This window comes from Rhipicephalus sanguineus, chromosome 3, assembly GCF_013339695.2.
Source record: "Rhipicephalus sanguineus isolate Rsan-2018 chromosome 3, BIME_Rsan_1.4, whole genome shotgun sequence".
In the NCBI taxonomy this organism is placed as follows: domain Eukaryota; kingdom Metazoa; phylum Arthropoda; class Arachnida; order Ixodida; family Ixodidae; genus Rhipicephalus; species Rhipicephalus sanguineus.
Genome location: NC_051178.1, coordinates 78,612,352 through 78,639,006, shown reverse-complemented (window position 1 = coordinate 78,639,006; position 26,655 = coordinate 78,612,352). Strand labels below are relative to the sequence as shown.

Here is a 26,655-nt window from a genome sequence, read left to right as displayed (position 1 = left end):
CTCGAAGGCGAAAATTATCATCTTTGTCTCAATCGATGTTTTAAATCGGCCCCGCCACCCTTCAAAAGCTTTCTGCACCTAACGTGATTTAGGACGTCATCGTGACGTCACACATTTTGACGTGACGACGCATGATGCCGTCATCACATGACATCGTAACTTGGTCAAAAGTGGGCGTATCACGGAGGCAGTGCAAAATCAGGTGAGGTGCGTCCGATCCTGGAGGCAATGCAAAACCACGCCGATGCAAGACCAGAAGAAGAAGAAGATGGCTTTCGCCTTCGAGTCGTCCTAAGTGCATGCATAAGAGGCCTTGTGAGTATTCTATTTCATTGTGGACCAGTGGGGGCGTTTATTTTTTCTTTATGAGCAGGCTTCACTCCAGAGCGTGATGCGATGGAGTTGAAGATGCTTGAGGCCCGTGTACTTAGATTTAGGTGCACGTTGAAGAACACCAGATGGCCAAATTTCCGCAGCCCTCCACTACGGGGTTTCTCATAATCATATCGTGGTTTTGGGACGTTTAACCCCACCAATCGATGCAACGCGTAATGAGGCAAAGCCCGATTATAAACACCCATCTCACACCAATGCCCTTCAAGTTGACTTCAATTTACAACACAAACGCACTGCCGGAAAGACATGGAGGCCCTTGGCCTTTTACTATTTTATTAATTGTTTGCCTCCAGGCGCGCGCGTGTCCTCGCAGAGCGCAGACAAGGCAACTGCTAGTTTTCATTTCAAGTAAGCCTTGTGGCTGGGTGAATTGGATGACATGGAAGGATACACGCTAGCGCAAAGGAAGACTCGACAAAGAAACAATAGCAACAAGAAACGCCGTGCGCTTAATTTCAACTGTTCAATTCAATAGTGAACAACAGAATACAAAATATTCTACATCCGCGCGGTGTTCCTGTATATAGTCCTCACGCCGCGACTCAAGTTGTCCGCCGAGAAGTCTACCGTGCGCGCGCGTCAACCGCGCTGTCCAAAAGCTCGGATGCCAGAAGAATCACGCCAGCTATTACCAAAACCTCCCGCTAAGGAAATCATCTGTGGATGCGAAGCAGTGGGGAGATGGTTAGCTTGAGTGGGAAATGGTGTAATTTTATTGAGAGGACGAATGAGAATGTATAAGAGAAGAGAGACAACGCCGCTCGACGTTGACGTTTTGATTCGGTTTCCCGAGCCCGGAGTTCGGGGTCCGCTCGCCGCTGTTCACGTTTCCTTTCGGCTTCGCGAGCCCGAATTTCGGTATCGCCACGTCACGGCTCCCGTTTCGCGGCAGCGGCCCCAGCGCTCATCGCGGCGCTGCACATGAGAGAGAATGAGGCGTGCGCGCTCCGTCGTTTTCATACCGAGGAACTACCGTGGCGCCCCCGGCGGAGTATGCAGCTGTCGCACCACCTGTCGTGCGTGCCGCTCCGTAGAGTAGAGGATTGCTAGAGGAGAGAGTGGGAGGATACGCGCGCGCCGCTGTCCGTATTCCTAAAGAAGAGAGAGAGAGGGTGAGCGTAGGAGAGGAGAGAGAGGGGGAGGGTACGCGCATGCGCTGTGGGGGTTGGACGCCGGGTGACGCGGGAGTGAGGGACAAAGCCCCCGCAATAAGCTGCTTCGCATCTAAAATACGCGACGGGCTTTCTCTACGAGTTACCGCTTTGGTGTGGGAAGACCGACATTGGCGAAACTGGATAATGTGTGAAAAACCGAGCGTGAGAGCATGTATTATCTTTAAAGGGGTCCTGCACGACCCCTCGTGCTCGATGAAAAAGAAAACAAATTCAGCGGAAAGCAGCCGTTGCTGTGAACAGCTTGACCATACCTTGCGGTCTTGTGCGGAAAGGAGAGTTCACATGCAGAGCGCGAAGTTGCCCCTTTTTAAACCACCCTGTCTACATGCAGAGATCCGTAATCAAGCTCTTCGGCGGCTCTCATACATCAGATATGTCGTCACACAACAGGATGCTGCTACTGATCGATCGATAGCTGATGCGCTGCTTGATGCGCATCAGCTATCAGATGCGTCAGATTCGCTTCTTGTCATGGGCTGTCGCCACCTGCGGGGCTTCGCGCTTTGTAGCCTGCTTATTTTACACCATTTCATCACTAGTGGGCTGCGGAATCACGCGTTGAGATAGCGATCGTGTTCCATCACGTGCTCAAGGTCATAGCGCGAGCGTGACGCAGCTTCTTGCGTTACTCGCAGTGCTCAATTTATTCATTTACACTTTCGCAGTTTCGACTCTTCGCACGACGCCTACTGAGTCGTGCTAGGTTCATTGTGGCGTTTTCTTATGCTGCCGGCGTACTCTTTGCACCTGTTGTTGTTTAAACCTTTCTGGAAAAAGTAAGCTAACCAGAAAGCTCTGTCTGACGTGTGAATAATTGTTTACATTCTCGTGATTACTAAGGTCCAGCTGGAGGAGAGAGGTCAGTATGCAGGTACCCTCGCAGAGTTAAGCCCCTTTCTAAACACCTTGCAATTCGCGCTAGGCGGGCCTAGCTCAAGCAACGCTGGTCATGTTAGGGCTGCATTTCTTTAGGAAACAAGTTTCCTTTCAGGTTCAGGTTCGCCACATTTTGCGTGTGTATACTAAAGCTTTCTTTCTTGGTTCCGATGCCTGTCTCTCTCCACTGAACGGAACTTAAAGGTTGAGAAATGAGGCGAAACGGCATTGAGGTTACATATATATAAATAAATAAATAAATAAATATATTGCTGCGAGTCTCTATTTTCTATGTATTCGGGTTTGACCCGCACAGACCATTAGCAACGCTTGACGCAGACCGCGCCGCAGCGTTTGAGAAGCTTCACGGTCTTAATAAATCATTTTGCTGAGAATGCGCGCAGGACGCGAATAGTCCAGATTATTGCAGAGCGTGCGTGACGACCAGTGATAAGGCTGGAGATTCGATGCGTGGTGTATAAAAGACGGCGCGTTCCAGCGATGATCAGTTTATCGACGTCACTGTCAGCCTACAGCGTGTATTGCTTGGAGTGATATTTTTGTTTTCCGTCCACAGGTTCGCCCAAATGATAAGTTTAGTCTAACACGCCGACGGAGCCGTCCAGAGACCTAAACTAGCAGCTCGTGACTATGAGTGGATCATAGCTGAGCTTGAGGCGCTCGATGTTGACAATGTTGCGTCCGCGACAGTTCATATCCGAAGAACTTTCATATGTTTCAATCACATAGTTGACGGGTGATGCGCGTTCGACGACTCGATAGGGACTTTCATATTTGGGTCTGTCTGTACCGTGCATCGCTCGTGCTCCCTGCTCGCGCACAGAGTCCGTGATTTAAGCCGTTGTTTTAGTTACTGGTCGACACCCACGCCAACGTTCAATAAACGTCGTTGTAAGTAGTAATGTCCCCTTGTGCGCGTGCCAAGAGTTTCTTGTCAACGAAGGCGGGAGTACGAAGCCAAAGCGCTCGTCTATGAGGCGGCGAGGTCCGCAGAAGCCCCAAACTCGAGGAAGGCTCTCAGGGCTTGTAGGTTTGACCGTGCGGGAAAAAGGAAGTCCTCCAGCGTTGTCGGAGGGAGACGGAGCAGGCGATAGCGACGCGCCATCTAGCATCGTTCAGCGGCCAGGTCAGGGCAGGCGCAAATTACATGCTCCAATGTTTTGTCGTCGCCACAGCTGCGCCACGCAGGCGATGAGCAGCGACCCTTGGAAAACATGCGTGCCGCAGGCGAAGCAGCAGCCACCGCTCACGTCTCTTGCCACGCTATTCACTCATTTCTATGTTCTTTTTCATCTATCATCTTTACTTCCCCTTCCCCACTCCTAAGGGCGCTGAGCCGTGCCCCCACGACGGGAGGCAGAAATTAGCGCCCCTTTTCATTTCTTCTTTCACGAACAACTCTTTACCTCTGTCTGCCCTTGTGCGCATCCGCTATGCGTTATGTTCAATGAAGTTGGAGAAAGGGGGGTCAGACTCAATCGCTCTGACGGCTGCTACGGCAGGGATTCGGCGTCGGTCTGCAACAGAGTACGAAGAGTGCCGGTCATTGGTGTTCAATCGCGAATGTTAATACAGTTTTACTACCCTTGGAAGCTTAACCGTCGTTTTCAATATATTTATAAGCTCAATATTAGGTCAACTCTTAGCTTCAGTGACTAATATTAATGCATAATTCTGTTTCTCGCAGATACCTGTCACCGGTGAGGGTGGTGGGGACCTCACGGAGGTTATTAGCACCGAAGAAAAGGCCTCGGCCTCCATTCCAGTAATTAGCCAGGACACCGAAGTGTTTACGGACGTCATTGACAATGAGCCCCCAAAAGAGGCCTCGTCCACCATTCCGGTAATTAGCCAGGACACTGAAGTGTTTACGGACGTCATTGACAATGAGCCCCCAAAAGAGGCCTCGTCCACCATTCCGGTAATTAGCCGGGACACCGAAGTGTTTACGGACGTCATTGACAATGAGCCCACAAAAGAGGCCTCGTCATCCATTCCGGTAATTAGCCAGGACACCGAAGTGTTTACTGACGTCATTGACAATGAGCCCACAAAAGAGGCCTCGTCATCCATTCCAGTAATTAGCCAGGACACCGAAGTTTTTACGGAAGTCATTGACAATGAGCCCCCAAAAGATGCCTCGTCCACCATTCCGGTAATTAGCCAGGACACCGAAGTTTTTACGGAAGTCATTGACAATGAGCCCCCAAAAGAGGCCTCGTCCACCATTCCGGTAATTAGCCAGGACACCGAAGTTTTTACGGAAGTCATTGACAATGAGCCCCCAAAAGAGGCCTCGTCCACCATTCCGGTAATTAGCCAGGACACTGAAGTGTTTACGGACGTCATTGACAATGAACCCACAAAAGAGGCCTCGTCCTCCATTCCGGAAACTGGCGGTGACAGTGAGGTGTTCACAGACGTCATTACCAGCGAGCAGAGCCCCGTGGAAACAGCGGCGTCCTCGATGCTGGTAACGCACACGAGCAGCGCTACATACACGGAAGTAATAAGTAGCGAGCAGAGCCCCGCAGAGCTGCACTCATCATCAATGCCAGTCACCAGTGCGGGAAGCGAGATGTTCACTGAAGTAATTACTAGCGAGCAGTACCCTCCGCAAGTGGCGTTGGTATCAATACCAATTACAAGCGAGGATGATGAGGAATTCACGGACGTGTTTAGCAGCGAGCAGACATCTACGGAAATTGCGTTTGCATTGGTTAACATCACCAGTATGAATAGTGAGGCATTTACGGAAGTGATTAGTAGCGAGCAGCACACCGTGGAAACAGTCTCGGCGTCGATACCACTCACGAGCGGGGATGGCGAGACATCCACGGAAGCGATTAGCACCGAGCAAAACCCAGCGCAGATGATCTCGAGCGAGATGCTAGTCACGGCCTCTGATTTGATGAACGTCACGGAGGAGATCACGGCTGCATCTAAACCGAGCTCAACGGAAACGACGGTAAGCGTATGCGAGCTGCTATTGGCTTTGTTGTCACCGCTAATGTAGTCAGTCTTCATCCTAATCATTGCAAATAGCATCCACCCATAGCCAGCGACAATCTAAGACTACAGTCCTGGTGAAACTCGCGCTTGTTTTCCCTGAAGCAAGATAGCACGCCTAAGTCAATAGCACAGCGCAATCTGTGGAAGAGAGATTTCGGTGGCGGACTGCTTCGGACTGCTTTGTCAGCAGGGTAATTTTGGTGAACCGGTTCGTGAATTGTTGGATTATTCATTGCCAGAACCTTCACTGAAGCGCAGTTAAATGAGACACGTTGAACCTTCAAATCGAAGCCGAACCAAACACGTACGTTTTTTACTTGGACGTGCTGTCTTGAACAGTGTGAGGTGTTTTATCTCAGCTGTTTCACTTTTGAGTAAGAAGCTGGTCTCTCTTAGCCACCAAAATTTATGTCAACTGTAAGTATTCGATAATTTTTTCATCCGCCCCATCTCTTGTCCACAGTTTCACTGATACCGAAGGTCTGCCTTTCTTTCAATCGAGATTTACGCGCAGCTATATATTTAGTGTAATGCCCTAAAGTTCATATGGCGATACTGAATTAAGAAGTGCCTCGCTCATGTGCTCATATTATGGCGACATTCATTAGTTCAGTCGAAAATTCATATATTTTCATATTTTTCGTACTCTGATGTCTACGTCAGAATAGCGCCATGGACAATAATAAAATAAAACGCTTGACATCAAGATACAACCGAAGCGTTCCGATAACTGCGGCATATGCACATACAGTCACCATAATGCACCTATATCGTCATCCTCATCAGCAGTACCCGCATAATGTAAGATATCAAGCTGATGCTCGCAATTCTTCACGTACTATAATATACTTCCGCGTTCCCCCAGACTACGTTCGCTCTATGAAAAATATTCTCTGATAGTGTCTGGGAATACTTATGGACCTCTAACATCCACTGTTGCTATGCCTTAGAGCTTCCACAAGTCACGGTAAGCTGTCTTTCTTCGGTGAAGTTGAATTGAGGACGCAAATGCTCGGACAGGGACAAAGAACACAGGACGCGCTTGTTACGCTTCTCCGTGTCCTGTGTTATTTGTCCCTGTCCGAGCATTTGCACCATCAATTCAATTTCAACCATGTACCAACTGGCCCGACAGCAAACGCTACTGAGCTTTCTGTCTCCTCCCGGGGTCAACCACGCTGCCAAAAACAGTTTGCATTCATGATTACAAGGGCAGGTAGAAAGGTAGTTACGATAACGCCTCACTCCTTGACACCATGGTTTTGCTGACACACCCTCCTAAGGACGCGGTTTAACGTCATCTTTTCTTATATTCAGCGTATAGGGGCGAAGGAAAGCACTTATTTGCATATTAGGTGACACCGTGTTGTGCAACAATTGTCTAAAGTAAACAAACCAAGCTGAACTTCGGAAAAAAAAAAGCTATAAGACGGGACATAGAAAGAAGCGAAAGTTCAGCATGCACCAAGAAGCCCGCATTAACACTCTAAACCATGCTGACTACACATTTTGTGAGGTTGCGCTGGTGGCACTCACTGCCGTGTTTTATTTTCTTGCGGTATACGACTAATACTTTCTACCACAAAACGCATCTTTTGTACTCCAGTCAACAGCGATTTTGGTCACAAGTGGCGACACCGATAACTTCACGGATACCATAAGAGGCATGGATTCGCCTGCTGCCACAGCTTCTGAACGGATCACTGCTGCTGAGCTGATCACATTTACAGAGGAGTTCAACACCACAAAAAAGGTCGGTCACGTCGTTCACGTAGAAAGTGATTGCGTCTCTGTGGCGAAGTATGTTGATGCACATTGATGTTCAACATCATAACGTTTGCAGCAATACAAAGTAGCTATCTCCGCATGCTTCACTGGTAAATATAGCTCATAACAGCAAAATGATCACAAATAGCCACATGCTTCTCTGGAAACTATAGCAGATAATGGCCAAAGCATTACAAATAGGCTCCACTCATAGCGACGGACAATCTAAGACAACAGTGTGCTTGTGGACCTTACGCGCACGTTCCCTGAAGCAGCCCCGCCCGGAGTCTATCAGCATTGTAAGTCTAAGCCAACAACAATATGCACTGTGTGGAAGATAAAGTTTACCCTTCCACCACCACCACCAACACGATACGTTAGAACTTACAGGACTCCGTGCTTGCACATATCCCCCCCCCCTCCCTAAGGGACAGCGGGAAATCACCTGTCATGATCTGGAAACGTCGGCATATGCGCTGCCGTATGGTGGTCGCATATCGTTGGAGGCGAAATATTTGAGTTACGAGTACTTTGCGATGTGAGTTCCTGTTAGTGGACACCAGTCGCTCGAAATTTCCGAGCCCTCCACTATGGCACAATAGTCATATCGTGGTTTTGGCTCGGAAAGCCTCAGACATTAAGAGACACTAAAGAGCAAAACAATTTTTCTCGTATTAATAAACTACTCTTTAACGATACCAAAAGCACCACGCTTGCTACGAGAAGACGCTTAGTAAGCAAGAAATCGCGAAAATAGAAAACGTGGGTGGCGATGCCGCCTTGAAGTTTCCGCACCATTCGCCGTGACGTCAGATGTTTTGACGGCGCCTACTAGGGACAACGTAGTTCCTAAACGGTACAAATTAAGTACACTGTCCTCTGAAGGGACCATAGAGTTAACATACCAAGCTTGAGGAAATTCTGTTGAGCCCATGGCGCCAAAATACCATAAATACACTTTGAAATCCGTGACGTCACGCGTGTAGATTCTGGCGCGAAATTTAAAAATGAAACTTTGAACTTCACTTTATTCTTTTATAATGCACCCATGATGGTGAAATTAACGACATTATAGTTTTAAAAGTACAATTTATCGATCTAAACCGATTCACTGTTTCCCTTTACTGTCCCTTTAAAAGAGTTCTCGTGTTTCAAGAGCGTAACAACCGCCAAATTTTTATTTCTTACCAATGTATTCCTTAAATACTTCTTAGAATACGGTGAAGATTATGAGGGAGATGGGATCTCCGTGCCTGGTCCCACTGTTGATCGCGTTTTTTTGTTTAGTTTTTTTTTGTGGAGAAGGTTGGTTACTGTGGAATGCTTGTTGATGTTGGCTATAATGTTTTAGTTGTGTCTCAAGTTATCTTTCGTAACAAAATGCCTCTAAAACTGCAGGTATCATTCTTGAGTCTAATGCCTTTTGGTAGTCTGTGAAGGACTTCCTTTTGCTCAGCAGACTATTCAATTACCTGACTCACTGCATGCCAATGATCCATTGACAAGTATTCTTTTGCGAGAATACGAGAATGAGCAGGTTGATTGAAGTCGCGTGTTTCGCTTGACTATTCGAAATTAGCCTAATAATTAATTGGTATAATACTGAGAGTAACCTGATAGCTCTATAACTGTTAGTCTATTATGCCTCTTTTTTATGTAACAGTGTTCTATATGCGTTTTAAGGTATATCTGAGCTTTCAAACATTCTGTGAAGAGTTTCGCGATTTTCGTAAATATCGAGTGCCCTCTGCCTCTGATCAATTCGATTGTGATACAGCCTTTTCCGGCGGCATTTCTGCGGGACAATCGTATCGTATTGCCTTTCTAGCATCATCGATTGTTAGTTACCCACGGAATAATAGCGTCCTGTTCGGCTTTGCTGCCACGGCTTAAGTTTGGATAGCCTATCTACAAGCACTTCAGTTCATAAATGTTTCGCTAGCTATACTATGCCACCAGAATTGCAAAGAATACTTCCTTGGATATATTTTAATGCGTGCGTTTTGGTTCTTCGCATGCACAGTCTTTTCAACGAACCTTTTGTTCACTGAGCTGTGTAGCTGGTGATACTGCTAACAGGAAGCCTTAGAACGGCCCTACTACATGGTGGGCGCCCCTAGTCCGGGCAACCGTAGAGTCACTGGAAAATTTCAGAGTACCGCAAAGGTAGGCTGCACGCGGGCAACATTGGGCGGCGGCGGCCATATCCCTTCCGGACCGTCCGGCGCGTTGGTAGCGTGTGTTGAGAAGTAACCGATCTTTTCGCCTCGATGCCGTGTTACGCTCGGCGTAACTGCAATATGTGTGTGTGTGTGTTTCTTCAAAAGGATATCAGAAGTGATTTCGAGTCATCGACAGTCATGAATCGCCTGCGCGGTAAGCGGTGTAGCTAATGAAACGTGCGGCGAATGTTGCCATGTGCTCGCGAACACTCTTCGTGGCTTCATCGGTCTCTTTTCGTTTCACGGCCGGGTGTGTTCGCAAGGTCCGGAGCTGTATAGTTGCATTAGCGTAATGACCGTACGAGATGCCCTTTATTTCGACACTTGGTGAACGTTGACTGTTTGCGCTAGCTTTGCAGTCGGTGTTCAGGTTCACTTCATAGCGCATTCGAGAACATTATCGAACATCGAGAACATTCAGCATTGCGTCCTTCGACTGGTCGCTGACGCTTACCTTACTTGCGCACCATGCTTGCTGTTCAGCTGAGTGTTATCTGTAATAGAAGTGGTGTGTGTACGGTAAGTGGAAGTTCGGAACGCCAGCAGCCGAACGCACGGGCGAATCGGCGTGCGGTAGGTAAGGTACATTTTATTTTGCGAATATATTGTCGTTTCCTAACAGATACGTAGAAAATAGGCCATGAAAAATGATTGACGTCACTACTCAGTTGTTTCATTTCCTATTTTTTGTCTCCTTAATATTTCCAACGTTCCATTGCATTTGCAAATATTTTGCTGTGTTCCGACAAAGTTTTTTTTTTTTTTTTGGCGTTGCACCGCGTAAACAGCTAGGGTTCGGTTTCTGCACTGCTTTTAATTTCAGCTTTTTTTTTTCGTAATGCACTCTTGTTAAAATTTCATCGGCGCAGTGCTTTATGTTATTTTGATCAGAAATAGCACATCCCGAAAATTTTTAACGCGCATGCTACTGCAGCACAGTATGTGTATACGAGCTAGGGCTCGCATGAAATCGATTCCCTCAGTGCGTGGGAGGATAAGCCGCTTTTTTTTCTTTTTTGCTGTGACCATTTCTCACCCACTAAACAGTATTGTAAGGGTGCGCTCGGCGCAATGTAGCATTAGCAACATATTTTTTTTTAATAAAATACGCTTAATAACATTGTCTTATATCAAGTTTATCAACAGAGTCACCACGCTTCAGTTTTGCGCAGTGGCAAATGATCACGCGACAATTGCCTTCAAGGTATACAGGAAAGTTATTATTTTAATAAGTCTTCGATTTCGCTCTCGTGCGTGACACACTTATAACTCGAAATGCATGCACAATCTGTTCAACAGATCGAGATATAAACAGCCAAGCAAATAGAAAGGTATGTAGTATGTAGTTTTCAATATCGCTGAACATAGCGAACCGTAAAGGTGAAGTATCCTGTTGCATGACATCTTTTCTAGCAGAGTTTGTGTAGTTCACTGCAGAAAGGAGTGTTCTTCGATGGGGGCGAATTCATTCCGCGGCCAACTATGCAGCCACGTACAACGACGCTCTTTGACGTTAATGCTTCCCACACGGAATTCAAAAATATACGAAATTCCCGGAGTAGCTCAGCAGCAACTTTCGGTTACTGGTGAGCTACTCTCTGGCATCTGCATGACGCGTTTAAAAAAGCGACGAAGTACTTCTAGGGACCGTGGTACTGCTAAATGTCCGGCCGCGCTCTGCATTCAACGCGCCTGCACCCAAAGCGCTTGGAAGGGATATGGTGGCGAGAGGTCTCGTGATGCGAGTAAGCCAATCGCGTCGGCGGCGGCGCGCGGAAAACAGATGCGATACTCTGAAATTTTTCTAGTGACTCTAGGCAACCGCATGACGAGGTGCCATCTCGCGCCTGCCTCACAAGAGCCCGTTGAGACTCCAGCGAGGAGGGCAGGAGGGCAGTCTCCGATGCCTTTCGGGAAGGGGTAGAAGGAATAGGAGGGGATTTTTTGTACATGCCGTCCCTATGAGGGAGATATCACACGTCTCCCCACGTCTCCCACGCGTGTTGGGATGTAAATGTTTCACAGTGGCGGGACAGAGTAGAGTATCTGTGTGCAGGCGCCCTAAAGTTCGCTCCTCAGCCTTACTCGGCGCCTTTGCAGGAGCCGGTAAAAGTCGATGAGAATCGCGACAATATACTGTGTATTTCGGGCTGAATCGGCATGGAGCCTCTTATGTTCTTTCCTACGTTGGTCAGCCTGTAGAACAGCCCAACCAAAGGACCATCACGCGATCACGGAAACGCGGTTTACGAATTCAATTTTTTCGAAGTCGGAATTTTCCTGAAACGGGCCGTTCACGATATGGACCTTACGCGTTGTCCAGCAGATTGCTTTTAGTCCGCCAACACGACATATTACAATGAAGCGCCTGCAGCAAGTGTACTGCTTCCCAGTCTTTTTTTTTTTTTTTGCATCCGATCGGTAGTTCATATGCTGCAGTTGAGTTCACGTTGGACAGCATGGCCACGTGTTCAAGGCACTCGCTTTCGGACCACGGCGACCTGAGTTCAAACCCCAGCCCTGAAATAAACTTTATTTAGTTTTATGTATAATTTCTAGGAGGGCCTTTTTAGAAGAACACCCTCACCAGTTACACAGGACAGTCAATAGAAGCTTCGCTTGAGAAAGCCTCCTCACCCACAGCTGGTGCGCACCAAAGAAATACTAATCATGATGTAAATGTGAAGAGAGTAAAGCGGATGCAAAGACAACTGGCCGCCGGCAGGTACCGAACGTGCAACGATAGGATAACGCGCCCGATGCTCTACTAATTGAGCTACGGCAGCGGTCGTCTTCCCGTACACTTATCCGATATATCTCCGCGCTTGAGCTTGGAAGTGTTAGCGCCGCTCGTAGCCGTGACAGCGAGTGTGCAATGCTCTCTTTTTTTGCCGGCTGGTGTCGCGTAGCATGTGATCTTTTTACGAGCTGGCAACTGACCAATATTTCCTAGCATACTTACTCAAGTCATCAGGTCTGCCAGTACATTGACAATGCTATGAATGAAAGCAAGAAGGGAATTCAAGGGATCGTTCCTTTCTTTGACACAACCTCAATGAAAACCGATATAAAATGAAGCCAAGGATTTATGCATGCAAGATCACGCTAAGAGGTAATTGCGACCACATCGCACTCTATGGTGCACCGGTTTGACTAACACGCCCTGTTAAAGACGGCGATTACCGTCTTCTAATATATTGAGGGTATAGAGGGAAAAAAGGACCACTCGCTCGCATATTAGGTGAGGCCGTATTGTGCAATAATTTTGTCAATTTAAGGGTACAAAGCTGACGCACGCATTTTTCACGCTGCGCTCGTGGTATTATGTGGCGTTTATTTTAGTGACATGTGATACCCGAATAACTCCATCTACCGCAGGACAATTCTTCCGCACTCGAGTCAACAGCCATATTGGTCACAAGCGGCGAAACCGATCAGCTCACGAATACCATAGAAGATCTGGATTCGCCTGCCGCCACATCTTCTGAGATAATCACTGCTGCAGATCTGGTCACGTTTACGGAGGAGGTGAGCACATCGGATAAGATGGAGCGTTCACGTTACGTTAACGCTACTGGCTTACCTCTGGTGAAAGGCTCAATGGCATTCGTCGCAATGTGACTACGGTTACGTGCTGATAATCAGTCTCTCGAGTGCAATGCTGGCCATGGCGGCAATATTCCAAGTTAACGGAATAATTGTAAAATCAATTCTCCTCCGTATCCTATAACCTTGGTAACGAGGCTAGTTAGTTTCTGGAGCTTCACATCCCGCAAAAGTATTATGATTACGAGGCACGCAGTAATCGAAGGCTCCAGATTAATCTAGATCACCTGCGGCTCTTTACAACGCACGTACATTTACGCACATTGGCCTTATAGCATTTGTGGTAACCAGAAGCCTAGCAGCACAGATGCTAGACCCAGTTTATTGAGAGCTGTAAACTGTAAACCACGGACTGCGTCCTGGTCAGGATACGATTTCCGTACAAAAGAAAAAAATTGTTCAGCTTGTAAAACCGCAGCAAATATTAAGGTTCCTATATTCAAAACGTTTCGACCATATTGCAGTTTAGCTTGTTCAAGATTGTTGTTTTTGAAGCTCCTTCAGGTATTAGCAAGTCCGGAGGGCGGCATTGCTGATGTCCTTTTTTTTACCATTACCTTCAGGTGCGGAAGTGAGTGCGGAGCTGTAGCAGAGTAAAATGACAATATGAATAGCTCAGCTAACCCAAATAATTTTTAGAACTCTCCATTCTCTGCTTGCAGTTCGAATTGGCCGCCAAATTTGTTGCAAAGTATTTACGCTGTTTATTTCTGGAAAAATGCTAGGCTGCACTGCATGTCTCATATAGCGCTAAAAGTTGTAAATTGTAAGTCCATATGCGAAACACAGCTCAGGAAAAAAATAACAAAGCAAAGTAAAGTAATTGCACTGCTTGCACGTGGAAAAATTCCACAGAAGGATGCGAACATTGCCGCTTAACTTTGTTGCAGGGTTTAATATAATACTAAGGGAATATTGCGTACGTCTTTCAACGATTATGAAGCATTTTGCTTTAAACTTAACTGGAAAAAAAAGATGCAAATTGCTGCTCCCATTGCATGCATTTTCATGTGGTTGTGTACATTCTTGAGTACATTTGCTGAAGAAATCATGCAGGCTTTTTGTCGCTTTCTGTATCGCCATGTCTGCGAAGGCACTCGTTAGCGACCGTCCTTTAATAATGCCTACTATTCTAGTGAGTGCGACCTTCAGTGGCATTCAGATGATCACCATCCTAGACAGGGCCCTCAGACACTGTAGCTGTTCGAATGGCGTCTGCTCAATACACACATTTATGTAATTTGACTCTCAGCTTGCAACATGTGCGCCTAAATGAGTATTCCATATCATATAAATTATGGGTGACTTTTGCTTTCTACATAATCGGCGCGGGGTTGCGCTTGCGACTTGAAACATGAGCTTATGAGATGAAGGTAAGTGTAAGAATAGCTAACACAGGGAAACGAGGAGTCCATATTTTCAAATGGCTTGTTTGCCAATTACATTGCTGCGCGTTTTGTATCTGGCACTGCATTAGTGTCACTACATCAACCGCTATATTATAAGCTACGTGTGCAATCTATCATCGTGATCATAATAATATTTGAAGTACGCAGATCATTCAATGTGCAGTCTACACACAAAATGTTAATCCCGGCCGCGGCGGCTGCGTTTTCGATGGAGGCGAAAATGTTTGAGGCCCGTGTACTTAGATTTAGGTGCACGTTAAATAACCCCAGGTGGTCGAAATTTCCGGAGCCCTCCACTACGGCGTCTCTCATAATGATATCGTGGATTTGGGACGTTAAACCCCAGATATTATTATTATACACAAAATGTTACGGACAACGCCAGCGCGTGCCCAAATTGCCTTTACGCGCTACCTAGCGACGCGCCACGTACCGTCGACCGCAGCGCTGGGCGGTCGACGGTGGGTGGCGCAAAGCGCATATCTGCGTCATGAGCGCCCCACTTATATTTTGTTAGCATGCTTCGAACGTCGTGCCGTTGGGCAGATATCACTCTTTGAGAAAGATTGCTGCTGATAACAGTTGTGCTGATAGACTGCGCTCGATACAAAATCATGTAAGCGCGGCTGCGCGTCGCGTTAAAATGTAAAATCTGTCAAATGTTTGCGCACTGTGGGAAAATAGTCAGACCATCGATTTAGGGATTTCATTTCATTTTTCATTTCAGTTTATTATACCCCTTAGGGCCAGAGGCATTACAGAGGGGGAGTGGTAACAACACTTTGACACAAAAAAACAAAGGAACGAAAAAAAAACAAAAAAGTAAGAGAAAACGCACATGAAACAATAGAGCAAAATGTGAATTTACAGTGAGTTTAGAAGGAGCCTGAGTATACAATGTTAGCTATGGAATTAAGGAACTGTTCATGATGAATAATGTTCACAACGTCCGCGGGAAGGCTATTCCAATCGCGAGAGGTTCGCGGTAGAAATGAATGATAAAAGTGCGCAGTATTACATGAAGCGAGTCCGACTTTATGACGATGATCTGTGCGATGGGATACATAAGATGGCTCAGGGATGAGGCGATCGCGTAGTGCAGGATGATGATACGTCTTATGAAACAAGGCAATGCGTGACACTTTTCTGCGCGATGATAATGATGGGAGGGAAAGGCTTGATTTCATGGAAGTTATACTGGCGGTGCGGCTGTAATTAGAGTGAATGAAACGTGCGGAGTTATTCTGAACCATTTCTAGAGCATAAATTAAGTTTGCTTGGGTGGGATCCCAGACCGGTGTAGCATATTCCAATTTAGATCGAATTAGTGTTTTATAAAGGAGGAGTTTCAAGGAAGGAGGAACATGATAAAAATTTCGACGAAGATAACCTAACATGCGATTAGCTTTGTTAATTAAGTGCTCGATATGAGTAGACCAGTTCAAGTTTGCTGTAATGTACACGCCGAGGTACTTATATGAAGTGAGTGATTCTAAATTAATGTTATCAATATAGTATGGTGGTGGGCAGGAAGATTTTCTAGAAACGTGCATGACTTTACATTTATTAATATTTAACTTCATTAACCATTTGTTACACCAATTAGCAACTGCACCAAGATCAGATTGGAGTAAGGAAGAATCGTTAGTATTCGTTACCCTCTGAAAATGACACAGTCGCCCGCGAATAGAAGAATGTTAGAGTTTACAACGGAAGGAAGATCATTAACATAGATTAGAAATAATAAAGGGCCAAGAACTGAGCCTTGAGGAGCGCCTGAATACACATCTGTAAATTCAGAGTTAGACCCATTAAAGGAAACAAATTGTGAGCGGTCTAAAAGAAAACACTCAATCCATTTCAGTAAATTATTATCAATATTAAGCTTGTTTAGTTTAAGCAGTAGTAATTTATGACATTCCTTGTCAAATGCCTTACAAAAATCTAAAAATATGCAGTCGATGATTGATGATCGGTCTAGAACTTGACGTAGTGCGTGAGTAAATGATATGAGCTGAGTTTCACATGAATAATGTTTTCTAAAACCATGTTGTGCTGAAGAGAAGAAAGAGTTCGATTCAAGGAAACTGACAAGGTTGGTGAATATAATGTGCTCAAACATTTTACAACATGTGCTGGTTAAAGAAATGGGGCGATAGTTAAGATGAGATGTTTTGCTGCCAGACTTGTGAATTGGAATAACCTTCCCAATTTACCACACTTTTGGAAGAAAGGAATGATCAAGTGATTGCTGAAAAAGTTTACACAGGATTAACGCAGTATAGGTAGAAGTGTTTTTCAAAAACTTCGCACCAATAATATCACATACGGGTGCTGAATGAAGGCCAAGTTTATTAATGAGCTTAAGATGACCGAATGTACTAATTAGTATAGGCGGCATAGCTTCAGATGTATGGCCGACAGTTGTCGGAGTATGAATAACCGAGATAGCTGAGAAGTTTTCAGCAAATGTACGATTAAAAACTGTGGCACAAACATCCGATGAAATGGGGTCACCAGAGGAATCGGTCAGCGTGATAACGTCATTGGTTGAGGGACTAGTAGTTCGCCAGAAGTTTTTAACATTAGTGGTCAACATAGAGGGCAGTACATGGGAATGAAAATGTTATTTTGCATGTCGAAGGGCATGAATGTACAACGCAGACGCTGTTGTGTACAAAGCCCAGCGATCACTAGTAGGCGAAAGCTTTGCGGCGCGAAAGAAACGTTTTTTTTCTGTTTGATAAACGCCTGATATGGCTATTGTATCAGGGAGCACTTGAGCTGTTGGTTACGATACGGTGTGGAATGTATTGATCAGTGAGCTGCGTGATTTTATCTGGAAACATGTTCCAGTTAGTTTCGACACTCCGATCGTCGAAACCGTCAAGAAAAAGATCGGTGAAGTTAGAAAGTTCACTGTTGACCGCCTCAAAGTTACCCCTGTTATGGTCACGTCTCCTTGTTTTCTTTTCTCGAGCGGGCTAATTTACTGTCCAAATATAGGAGTAAATGATCGCTAAGGCCTGGAAGGTACGTTATGGGCGAAATTATATCCGAACTGTTTGTTAGTATTAAGTCTAATGTGTTTGAAGCGTGCGCTGCTATTCTTGTTGCTTGAGTACACATTTGCTGTAATGAAAATACCGAGCAAACACTTAAGAAGAAGAAACATAAAAACCATTTAAGAACCCCCGTTTGGGATGGATGTCTCTTGTGCGTAGCGCCGCTGTCGTTCGCCGCTGACGCAGCGGAAATGTCGAGAAGCGGCTTTTGGCCACGCGCTCGCGTGCTCCGTAAACTTTTGTGGTTGACTGTACATGCCATAACTGTGGAATTCAAGCCACAAGATTTTACACAACTCACACAAATTATGCAAAATTTATGGATTTAGCTTTAGTTTCCTTTCAAACATAACATGGAGGACTCAATGTCGCGTGTCTGTGCCTGTGAGGATTGGGTAGTCGAAGAATATAGCGGGCAAAAATTCCAGCGTATTGAACGCGCTGTGACATTCGACGTTATGCAAAACAGTCAGGGAAAAGCTGCTTCTGACTTTTTCTACGGCGAGTTTGTTCGTACACGGAGAAATGCAGCGCGACTCGGACGAAGACAGGAGACACAGATAGACACAGGCGAGCGCTGACTTGCAACACGGCACTCGGCATTGTCAGTCGGCGCTGGTCTTTGTCTATCCTTGTAACCTGTCTTCGTGTGAGTCGCGCTGCATATCTCCGAGACTGGCTCGGCGTTCACGTTTTGGTTTCGAGCACTTAGCAGTTGTGTGCATCACGCACGCTTACCATACACGTTGACTACACTGCCATGCGAAAAGGATTGTTTACGGTCCTGTCTAATGTCGGCGCTCGTGTTCGAGCTGAGATTTGCGCTTCGTGATGTACGCTACCGCGTGCTAACCAGCATATCATAAGCAGTGTGCATTGGCAAACTTACTCAGGGCCCAGCGACGGTAGAATAAATTACAGTCACATTAGTGCATATATGATATTTCATACAAAATAAGTGACATGCTTGCCAGAACAATGTGAATCGGGTAGCGAATAAGCGCAAATATAGAATACAGAACCTGACAGGCAAGTAACGATATCCAGCGCTAGCCAGGATTAGCTTGCAGTCAGCCAACATTGTCCAGTGATAGCTAACAATAAGCAGCACTACCCAACAAGTGATGATGGTGATGACACTGCGCGAGCCGGTAGTGAGCCTCCATTTGAAAAAGTCACAGTTTCGCCGCAGCGGCGAAGCAATGAATGCGATAGCAATAAATTGAAATGTAACGCGAAGAAGGGAAAGCAGCTCAAAATTGCCAGCGCGTCGCTTGAGCCGAAAGGACGCACCAAAAGAACGCACACAGGATGAGCGCGAACTATCATGCGTCACAGCTCGAAACTTGAAGCGCACTGCTCAAACATAAAGCAGGACGCACGAAACGAATGTACAGGTACACACAGGACGAGCGCGAACTAACTGTCCCAGTTGTTACTTAATTCTGTTTGAACAGCGCGCTCATCTTGCAAACGCGGCCGCTGCAGCGAGTGAAGTGACCTTCGTACGCTCTGTGGCTTCAGCGCGGACATCGCGGGGAAAGCACAAGACATACAGCCCCACGCTCCACCCCCCCCCCCCCCAGGCCGCCCCCTTCTTTCCTCGAGATAAGCGCACGAAGGCGACCACGCCCTGTAGGGCGAAGAGCAACGGCGTTCGCCGGAGCGGGCCACGCTAGAGTCACTGTATATGCTACCTTTAGGTAGCAGAGTAGCGCATAGGTCCGGCTAGCAACCACAACTATGCGGTGAAGTCGCACTTCGCTTTTGCAGGGGACATGCCTACTGTGTCGCCGATTAACCTGCCTGGCGTGTCGAAGATTGGCGATAAACGTTGGCTGCCGATGGCTAGTCTTAATTCAGTTCGCTGCAGCGGTGGCGTCGGGAAATTAAAAAAATGGCCCAAGCGACAGTTTCTCCGCAATGCATGGTTGCTAGCGGCGTTGGAAGACAGATGCGCAACTCTGCTACCTGAAGGTAGCATATACAGGCCACGCGCGTACATCGCTCCATCTATGTGGTGACTAAGAAAGCATGCTGAAGTAAATGGTGTATATAAATAGTTCGCCGTTAGCAGGCTGAAAGACGTTGCTGTTCGTGGTTTAACGTCTAACGCCGCGCGCTGGGATACGAGAGGTCGCCCGTTCGATTCCGCGCGTCGGAAAGCTTTTGTGAATTATTTTTCTTTGTGACTTTTATATATATATATATATATATATATATATATATATATATATATATATATATATATATATGGTACATGACGGCGGCGACAAGGACGGCAACAATCAGCCGCGACTGTCCATATATTTGCTAACGCAATAAAAGGATGCATCAGGAAACACTAGCTGACAGGAGGACTCGTGAGTGTATAGTTAGCTATGACTAATAAGGAACAGGAATAACACGTGTACATCACCCCACATTCTCCGACAGATATTCAATAGTAACCACTCCAAGGTAGCTATATACAGCAATAGCCAACGTTCACTAACCGTTACCCAACATTATGCATTGTTAGTGAACACAACGTGCACAATTTACCATCACTAGTTAATATTAGCAAGTACCGTAACCTCGTCATCACGCCGTCATCTAAGGCACCTTCCTGAAAATCCCCGCCGCAGTCATGGAACATTGCTGTCCTTAGCAGATAAAAGCCTCAAAAAATTGCACTCACGTGGCTCTTATTCCTGCAGAGTATATTCTCTCTAATAAATAATCGTATTTGCTTCTTCTTCTAAAGCCTTTAGTGTCACCGAGTTGCTGATCCGCGGTCTCTTTATGCTTCCGTTGATTACTTTAAGGCGCCGTTCATGCGTTCAGGTCAAGCAGGCTGCTAAAGGTACACACCAAACAAACAGAGCTTAGTGCATCATACTCACAAAAGGGGGTGAAGAGGGTTTTACGGCTTTGTCGCATTGCTTGTCTCTTTTGTTTCACTGAAGCCATGCTGTGGATGCTGATCTATGGCATCTTCTCTTATATTTAAGCTGTAGGAGAGGGAAGCGCTACTTCGCTTATAAGATCAGGCCCTGTTGTGCAATATAGGAATATCAAGCTAACGCGTAAAGTTCATTACTTTATATTAGGCGCTTCTTTCGCTACCTTGCGTGTGTGATTGCTCTATGCAACGTCCGATTGATACCTTCCTCACACAGGTCGCACGTGTATCAACAACCATGCTGGTCACAAGCGGCGAGACCAATCAGGTCACGAATACAATAGGTCTCAGTTCGCCTACGGCCACAGCTTCTGAGCTCATCACTCCTGTTGAACTGATCACATTTACGGAGGAACTGAGGAGCACAAAAAAGGTAAGTCACATTGATTGTGCTATCTTCGCAGTGCCGAAGTATTCCCGTATACAGGCACCGTCACTGATATGGTTACACTTGTTGCAGTAGAAAATGGCTACTGGATATGTTCAGATAAAAACGCCGGTGCATGTCTGGCGACCCCCTTTAATTTTATTAAAAAAATATATATTCTTGCCCGAGTCCACAGACCCACGAAACGAATCTTAGTTTCGCGAAAAAAAATATTCCCTCTGTCAAATAAATTCGAAAGTCTACACAGTGCCAGAACCGCTTTTTGCGAACTGCGCGATAATGAAAATTTGACGACATCCGAAAAAAGAAATATTGTAGCAATGATAGTTAAGCATTTTCGTCATTAGTGCTGAATAACGCGCGTTTACAAAATATTGTTATCTCGCACTTCTGTTCCTCATATTTTAGGACAAAGAAATTACATATACGGCACATTGCTCAATAACGCTCTCGTTTCAGATACTTTGCTGCGCGTCTATAATAGGCAGAATTTCCAAAATTTCCCAGAGTGTTTCCAAATATTAGGTTAGCAAATGCGCCGAATTCGATTGCCGAGTAGGCGTCAAACGCAAACCAATAATGCGTAAGGGGAGGCATGTCTCTGAAAATGCAGTTATAAAATTCAATTAAAAAAGAGCCACTTCTGATTTTATTTAAACTGCCCAGAGTTAAAGCCACGCAAGTGGTCAAAGTTAATCTGTAAAAACATGTTGCTATATTTTCATGATATCGGATTTGCAAAGCCACCAAAGAGGCCGAATTGACGTTCACGCGCAACCACTTAAATGTGCGAGCAGGCCCAAATTGTTGCTTCCTCAAATAGGAGTTTTACTCAAAAGAGGTCCTGTAATATAGTTAAGGCGTTCAGCAAGTACTCCCCCCCCCCTTCCTCCCACCACCGGTATACCCATACATACTCAAAATGCGTAAAGTCTTTCCAGCTCGCAACGCTTGACTCAAAGCAATAGAAAAAAGTTCAGTATAGGCCGATACTCGCCTCCTGCTTCGCGTGACACCGACTCTAAGAGTGAGTGGGATCTGCCGAATTCCTTATATGCCGTAAACCCCCCGTTTTATGCATCTTACGTCTACGTTGTGTTTTTTAATCGCAATTCAATCAAGCTGAGGACCGATACCAACATTGCCCTATAGTGCAGTGAAACAACTTATTTCCCGGATATTCATACCGCTGGCATGAAACTGGCGAGTACAATACGCTTCTTGCACTTACACCTGAGGTTTCTAGTCGTGGCCCGAGCCGTACACGCAAAATCGCTGATAAAATTAGTCGTTAATTTGTCCCATGTAGATGTAGTTCGGAGGGATGTCCTTAACTCTTGAATATTTCACAATTTAGGCAGCACTGCGTCACACTGGTTTCGGATTATCGTTCTTGGCTTGAACGTCGTAGACGTGAAATACAGCTCTTCCCGGACAGACAGAAAATTTGGAAATGTTGCACACGTCAAGTATTAGAATGAAGAAAAAAGAAGACGAACTCAACGACACCAATGTCGCTGTACCGGCATGATTGACAAAAAACCGGTCATTGCGGTGATACCATCATAACGTATAATCTCCGGTAGCACCACAGAACGTGTCACTAGACCAGCCATGATGTAATAAATCTAAAGGTAGTATCTTCCATTCCGTGCAGCAAGGTGTCATTCTCCCAAAGTAGTCATCTAATTAATCATGGTGTAATGTTTGTCTTATAATGGCATAACACCGTACCAACATAAAAAAATCTCTGAAATGAGTTCGAATAGACATGCCACCATTCTTTTTGCAATTTATCTAAGTGCATATTAAGCCCTTTACCAAAAATACACGCAGAAAAATTTGAGGAGAAACGGATTACTTCGCCAGCTTGATTTCGCGAAGTAATCTAAACGCCCAAAACCTCATGGCTGTAAAATAACACTTCCAGACGCGCCCACCGATCACCCCTGCGCCCCTGGTGACAGTGACCGATGGATCATCTGAGCTCTCCAACGTTACCTCAACTTCTGAAGCAACCTCGGTGAATTCCACTAACAGCACGGTCTCTGTGGTACCCAGCTCACCAACGACGTCGATGGACACTACAGCTTCCACAGCGGCGAGCTCGGTAAAACTTAACCTACGCGTTTATGTGCAGCTACAAGTTATTCGCATTGTGACATAATAAGGGTGAACGGCTCAGTGATTAAAGCGAGAGCAAAATGGCTAGCCATATTTACCGATATATTAGGCTATTCCAGCCAAAAGTAGCCAGTATTAGCCGATACTACACAAAATTCGCCAACATCGGCGAACATGTGCTAGTGCAACGGAGCAAGAAACATTTAGGAGGTGCAACTCAACTACTTGAGGCGACTAGGGGCACGATTCTCGATGTATCCACCTTGTTGACTGTCCACTTGGCCCTCCACTGATTGGCTGGACCTCGACGAGCAGAGCGCCCCCCATTTCCGGTCCTTCTTCCGCAACGTCATTTTAACATCACGAAGCTTTCACAACTCTCCACACCAATGAGAGGGGCGGAATGCGTTTCACCCCAACGAATGCTGCCCCCAGATCACGAAGGAAGGGCTCCATGCCCCAGATATCCGCTTTTGGACGCACATCTCGGAGGCCGTGCATGAACTCTAATAACATTAGCTCTCGAATTAGGTTTATCGCGACCATTAGCTCTTGAATTAGGTTTATCGCGACCGCCCACCTGGCGCACCTGGACGGTCTGTATGCATTTCCGGTTTCGTTTTCAAACATCTGAACATGTTCATACGCAAGTTCAGACTTGTCAAGTTTGTTTAAGTGTACTGTTACTGTACATTTCGTCCACTTTCTTTCTCTTTACGCTGGTAATGTAATGTGCTGGCTGGTTCGGTGCGCCGACGTGATCGAGAGCGGTATGATGTCACGGCTCGCCGCTTTTTCGAGTGACTGAATGCGCTCCGCGGAAATGGATATCTCCACTACGTGGATACATCGAGAATAGCTTCTCTGATAACGTCACGCTGCCGCAGAGCCACTTCATGCTGGCGGAACGCAGGGGAATTGCCGCAGTTTCGGTTTCCGAGGGAACCGACCACGCGCGTTGCTCCCGCTCCGTCGTAATAACAGAGCATGGAGGAGGAGCGCGTTCGTTTCTTACTCCACCTTTGCCTTGTAAGTATTCGCCCGCTTTTGCAGGTTTCAACAAAATACCTGCGTCCCATCTTTGGTTCATAAATGGCGAAGATGAGTACACTGTAAAAAACAAAATCTCGCAGGTGGTAATAAAATGCTTGTCCTCTAGCGACTCCTCCACCGGGAGTTTCTTATACTCCGGACTGCCGGAGTAAAGTTTTTACTCCGGCTGGCCGGAGTGATTGTGTGGCACCTCCGAAGTATTTTTTGCTGTTCTTTCACTCCGGTGGGCCGGAGTTCTTGCGTGGCATCTTCGGAGTATTTTTCGCTGTTCTTTCACTCCGGCTGGCCGGAGTTTTCTCGCGGCACCGCCGGAGTATTTTTTGCTGTTCTTGCACTCCGGCTGGATTGTTTACAGTCCTAGGTAAAGTCGGCGCTCGTGTTCGAGCTGAGATTTGCGCTTCGTTGAGGAGTGATGTACGCTACCACGTACTAACGTGCATATCATAAACAGCGTTCATTGTCAAATTTATTCAGGAACCAGCAACGTTAGAATAAATTAGTCACATTATTGCATATGTAATATTTCATACAATATTAGTGACATGCTTGCCAGAACAATGTGAATCGGGTAGCGAATAAGCGTGTAGTGAGAGACGCGAAGGCGGCCGACGTGGCCGTGCCGAAGTCTCACTACTTTATTCGAAGGCCCTAGTACAAGCAGAGCGGCAGCGGCTGCCGGCGTCCAGCCCCCAGGAGCGTGAGCACGTTCTACTGCTCGCGCCTCGAGTTCTGAGCATACCCTGCGCGATAGGCGCGGCGCGTTAGTGGTAAAAAGGATGATGATGATCGTGAGGGATGACGATGCCGCTACAGATTACTGCCCCCCCCCCCCCGTAGAAATGAAGCCTAAGTGAAAAAAAAAACAATTGGGGCGTATATACAAGGCTTGTGACGCGAGAAAAATGTTTGTGGGCAGTCTAGGTCGTCAACGGTAAAGGACTATCGGGAACCATTGGGTCTCTGGCGGCGGCTCTGGGAGAAGCGCAGCGGGCGGAGGACTGGGCGTAAGTACGGTGGGGTCATGGCCAGGCGGGTCCCGCGACGACTTGATGGTGCCTTTCGGTAGCGCACCCGGTGGCGCGAGTCAGCGCGGCTGGCAGAGGTGCCTGCAGATGGAGTTGAGGGCGGGTGCACAAGGGCCGGTGCGGGCGATGTGGGCGAAACAATGCGAAATGACACAGTGAAGCCACGACGAGCAACCATCGACGAGTAGCTGCGGCGATGGGTCTTTCCTGTGCGGGCACAGCGCTGACGCGGATGTCGGTACGTGGACATTGTGACCTGAGCGGTGTCCAAATGGTCGACTTGGCCGCTCACGTGGGTACTGGGGGGGTTGTGATGAAGACGTCGGTGGCGGCGCAACGCCGACATCAGCTTTGCATCGCCTCGGACGTGCTGGCACGGGTATACAAGTCGACGGACACGGGGACGTCATGGTTGCAGAACCATGCCACGCGCAATGCGAGTAGTGATTAGGTGTATGGCACGTGGTAGGTAAGCGTTCGGACAGCGGTAGAAGACGCTTTCGCCGTGTCGAAGGGCATGCCTGCATTCATGGTACTCCGCTGCTGGTTCGCGACCTCCGTTAAGAACTCCGGAGGAGGGATGTCATGGAACACCGCAGGCGGAGGCTCTGCCACAGGTTCCGACAGCGCGCCTGTGCCCGCGCCTGTGCCCGGCACACGAGGGCTGGTGCGTAGGTCGGCGTGTTGGATGCCTGCCTTTGCGGCAGGCGTGGCATGTGCGGGCTGCTCTGCCATCGGCGAACCAGGCAATTCATCCTCAGACGCTTCCGTCATCGTAGCAGCGTCTCGCAAGTTCGGCCGGTGTTGGTTCGGTGCTCCAACTTCAGCTGCGGTGGACTGCGAGGTCAATGCTGGTCGCTGCTGGGAAGACGCACATAGTGTCGAGGTTGTTGAAACGTGGTGATGGTCGATGGACGAGGACGGCGAATCCGCCACAATTGGGGAGCGAATAGCGGACGGTGCGATGTCCGTGTCCGAATCCAGGGCGTGCTGCAAGGTAACGGTCGTGGAGTCTGATGGCTCCGAGCTGTCGCGATCCGTCGAGGTTGGAGAAGACGTGCGGATGGCGGGCATGCCTGATGGACCGTCGGCCGAGGGTGGCGAAGGAATGCACCTCGTGGCAGACTGGTCGAAGGCAGCAGCAACGTTCAGAACCTCGTCGGGTGGGTGCTCGGGCGCAGGAACTGCTGCGCTAGTGGCCGGACGAGAGCGAGAAAGAGACATGGCCGGGGAAGGTAGCTCGCCGTCATGGGAGGGCTGTGGGCCGGGTGGTACCGCTCGCGTTGGAGGGGAAACCTGGAACTCACGGGTCCCCGGTAGCGGGCGGAACATCTCGCCGTAGCGGGCCAGCACAGCAGCGCAGAGGTCGTCGTATGGCTGCGGGCTGGATGACGGCGCGGCGGACAGATGACGCCGCTCAGCCGGGAGGGCGTCAAGCAGGATGTCGTGCATTAGTGGCTGCGCGGTGACGCCATTCACCGCGAGGGTAGCGTCGAGCTGTAAGAACCACGCTCGTGGGTAGGCAGGGTGGAACGGCTTCACTGGCGGGCAGAGTGACGGAAGCATTGCAGC

The 26,655-nt window shown here is 47.3% G+C and overlaps 2 protein-coding genes across 2 annotated transcripts in view; one reads left to right on the top strand and one right to left on the bottom strand.

Moving 5' to 3' along the window:
• Window positions 1–13,650, top strand: part of LOC119385597 (uncharacterized) — a 31,015-nt gene extending 17,365 nt beyond the window's left edge. The window contains exons 3-5 of the mRNA XM_037653006.1: window positions 4,156–5,436; window positions 12,848–12,997; window positions 13,639–13,650. Of these exons, the coding sequence (XP_037508934.1) occupies window positions 4,156–5,436; window positions 12,848–12,997; window positions 13,639–13,650 (1,443 nt within the window). The remainder of the gene's footprint in view (window positions 1–4,155; window positions 5,437–12,847; window positions 12,998–13,638) is intronic.
• Window positions 13,651–25,530: 11,880 nt separating this feature from the next.
• LOC119385596 (uncharacterized) lies at window positions 25,531–26,307 on the bottom strand. The gene has a single exon (XM_037653005.1). The coding sequence runs from the start codon at window positions 26,305–26,307 to the stop codon at window positions 25,531–25,533; it is 777 nt and encodes a 258-aa protein (XP_037508933.1).
• Between the last annotated feature and the right edge of the window lie 348 nt (window positions 26,308–26,655).

What these genes read in the sequence shown, in the direction of transcription:
- LOC119385596 (XM_037653005.1), bottom strand. Translation starts at nt 26,307, where the DNA reads ATGTCTCTTTCTCGCTCTCGTCCGGCCACTAGCGCAGCAGTTCCTGCG.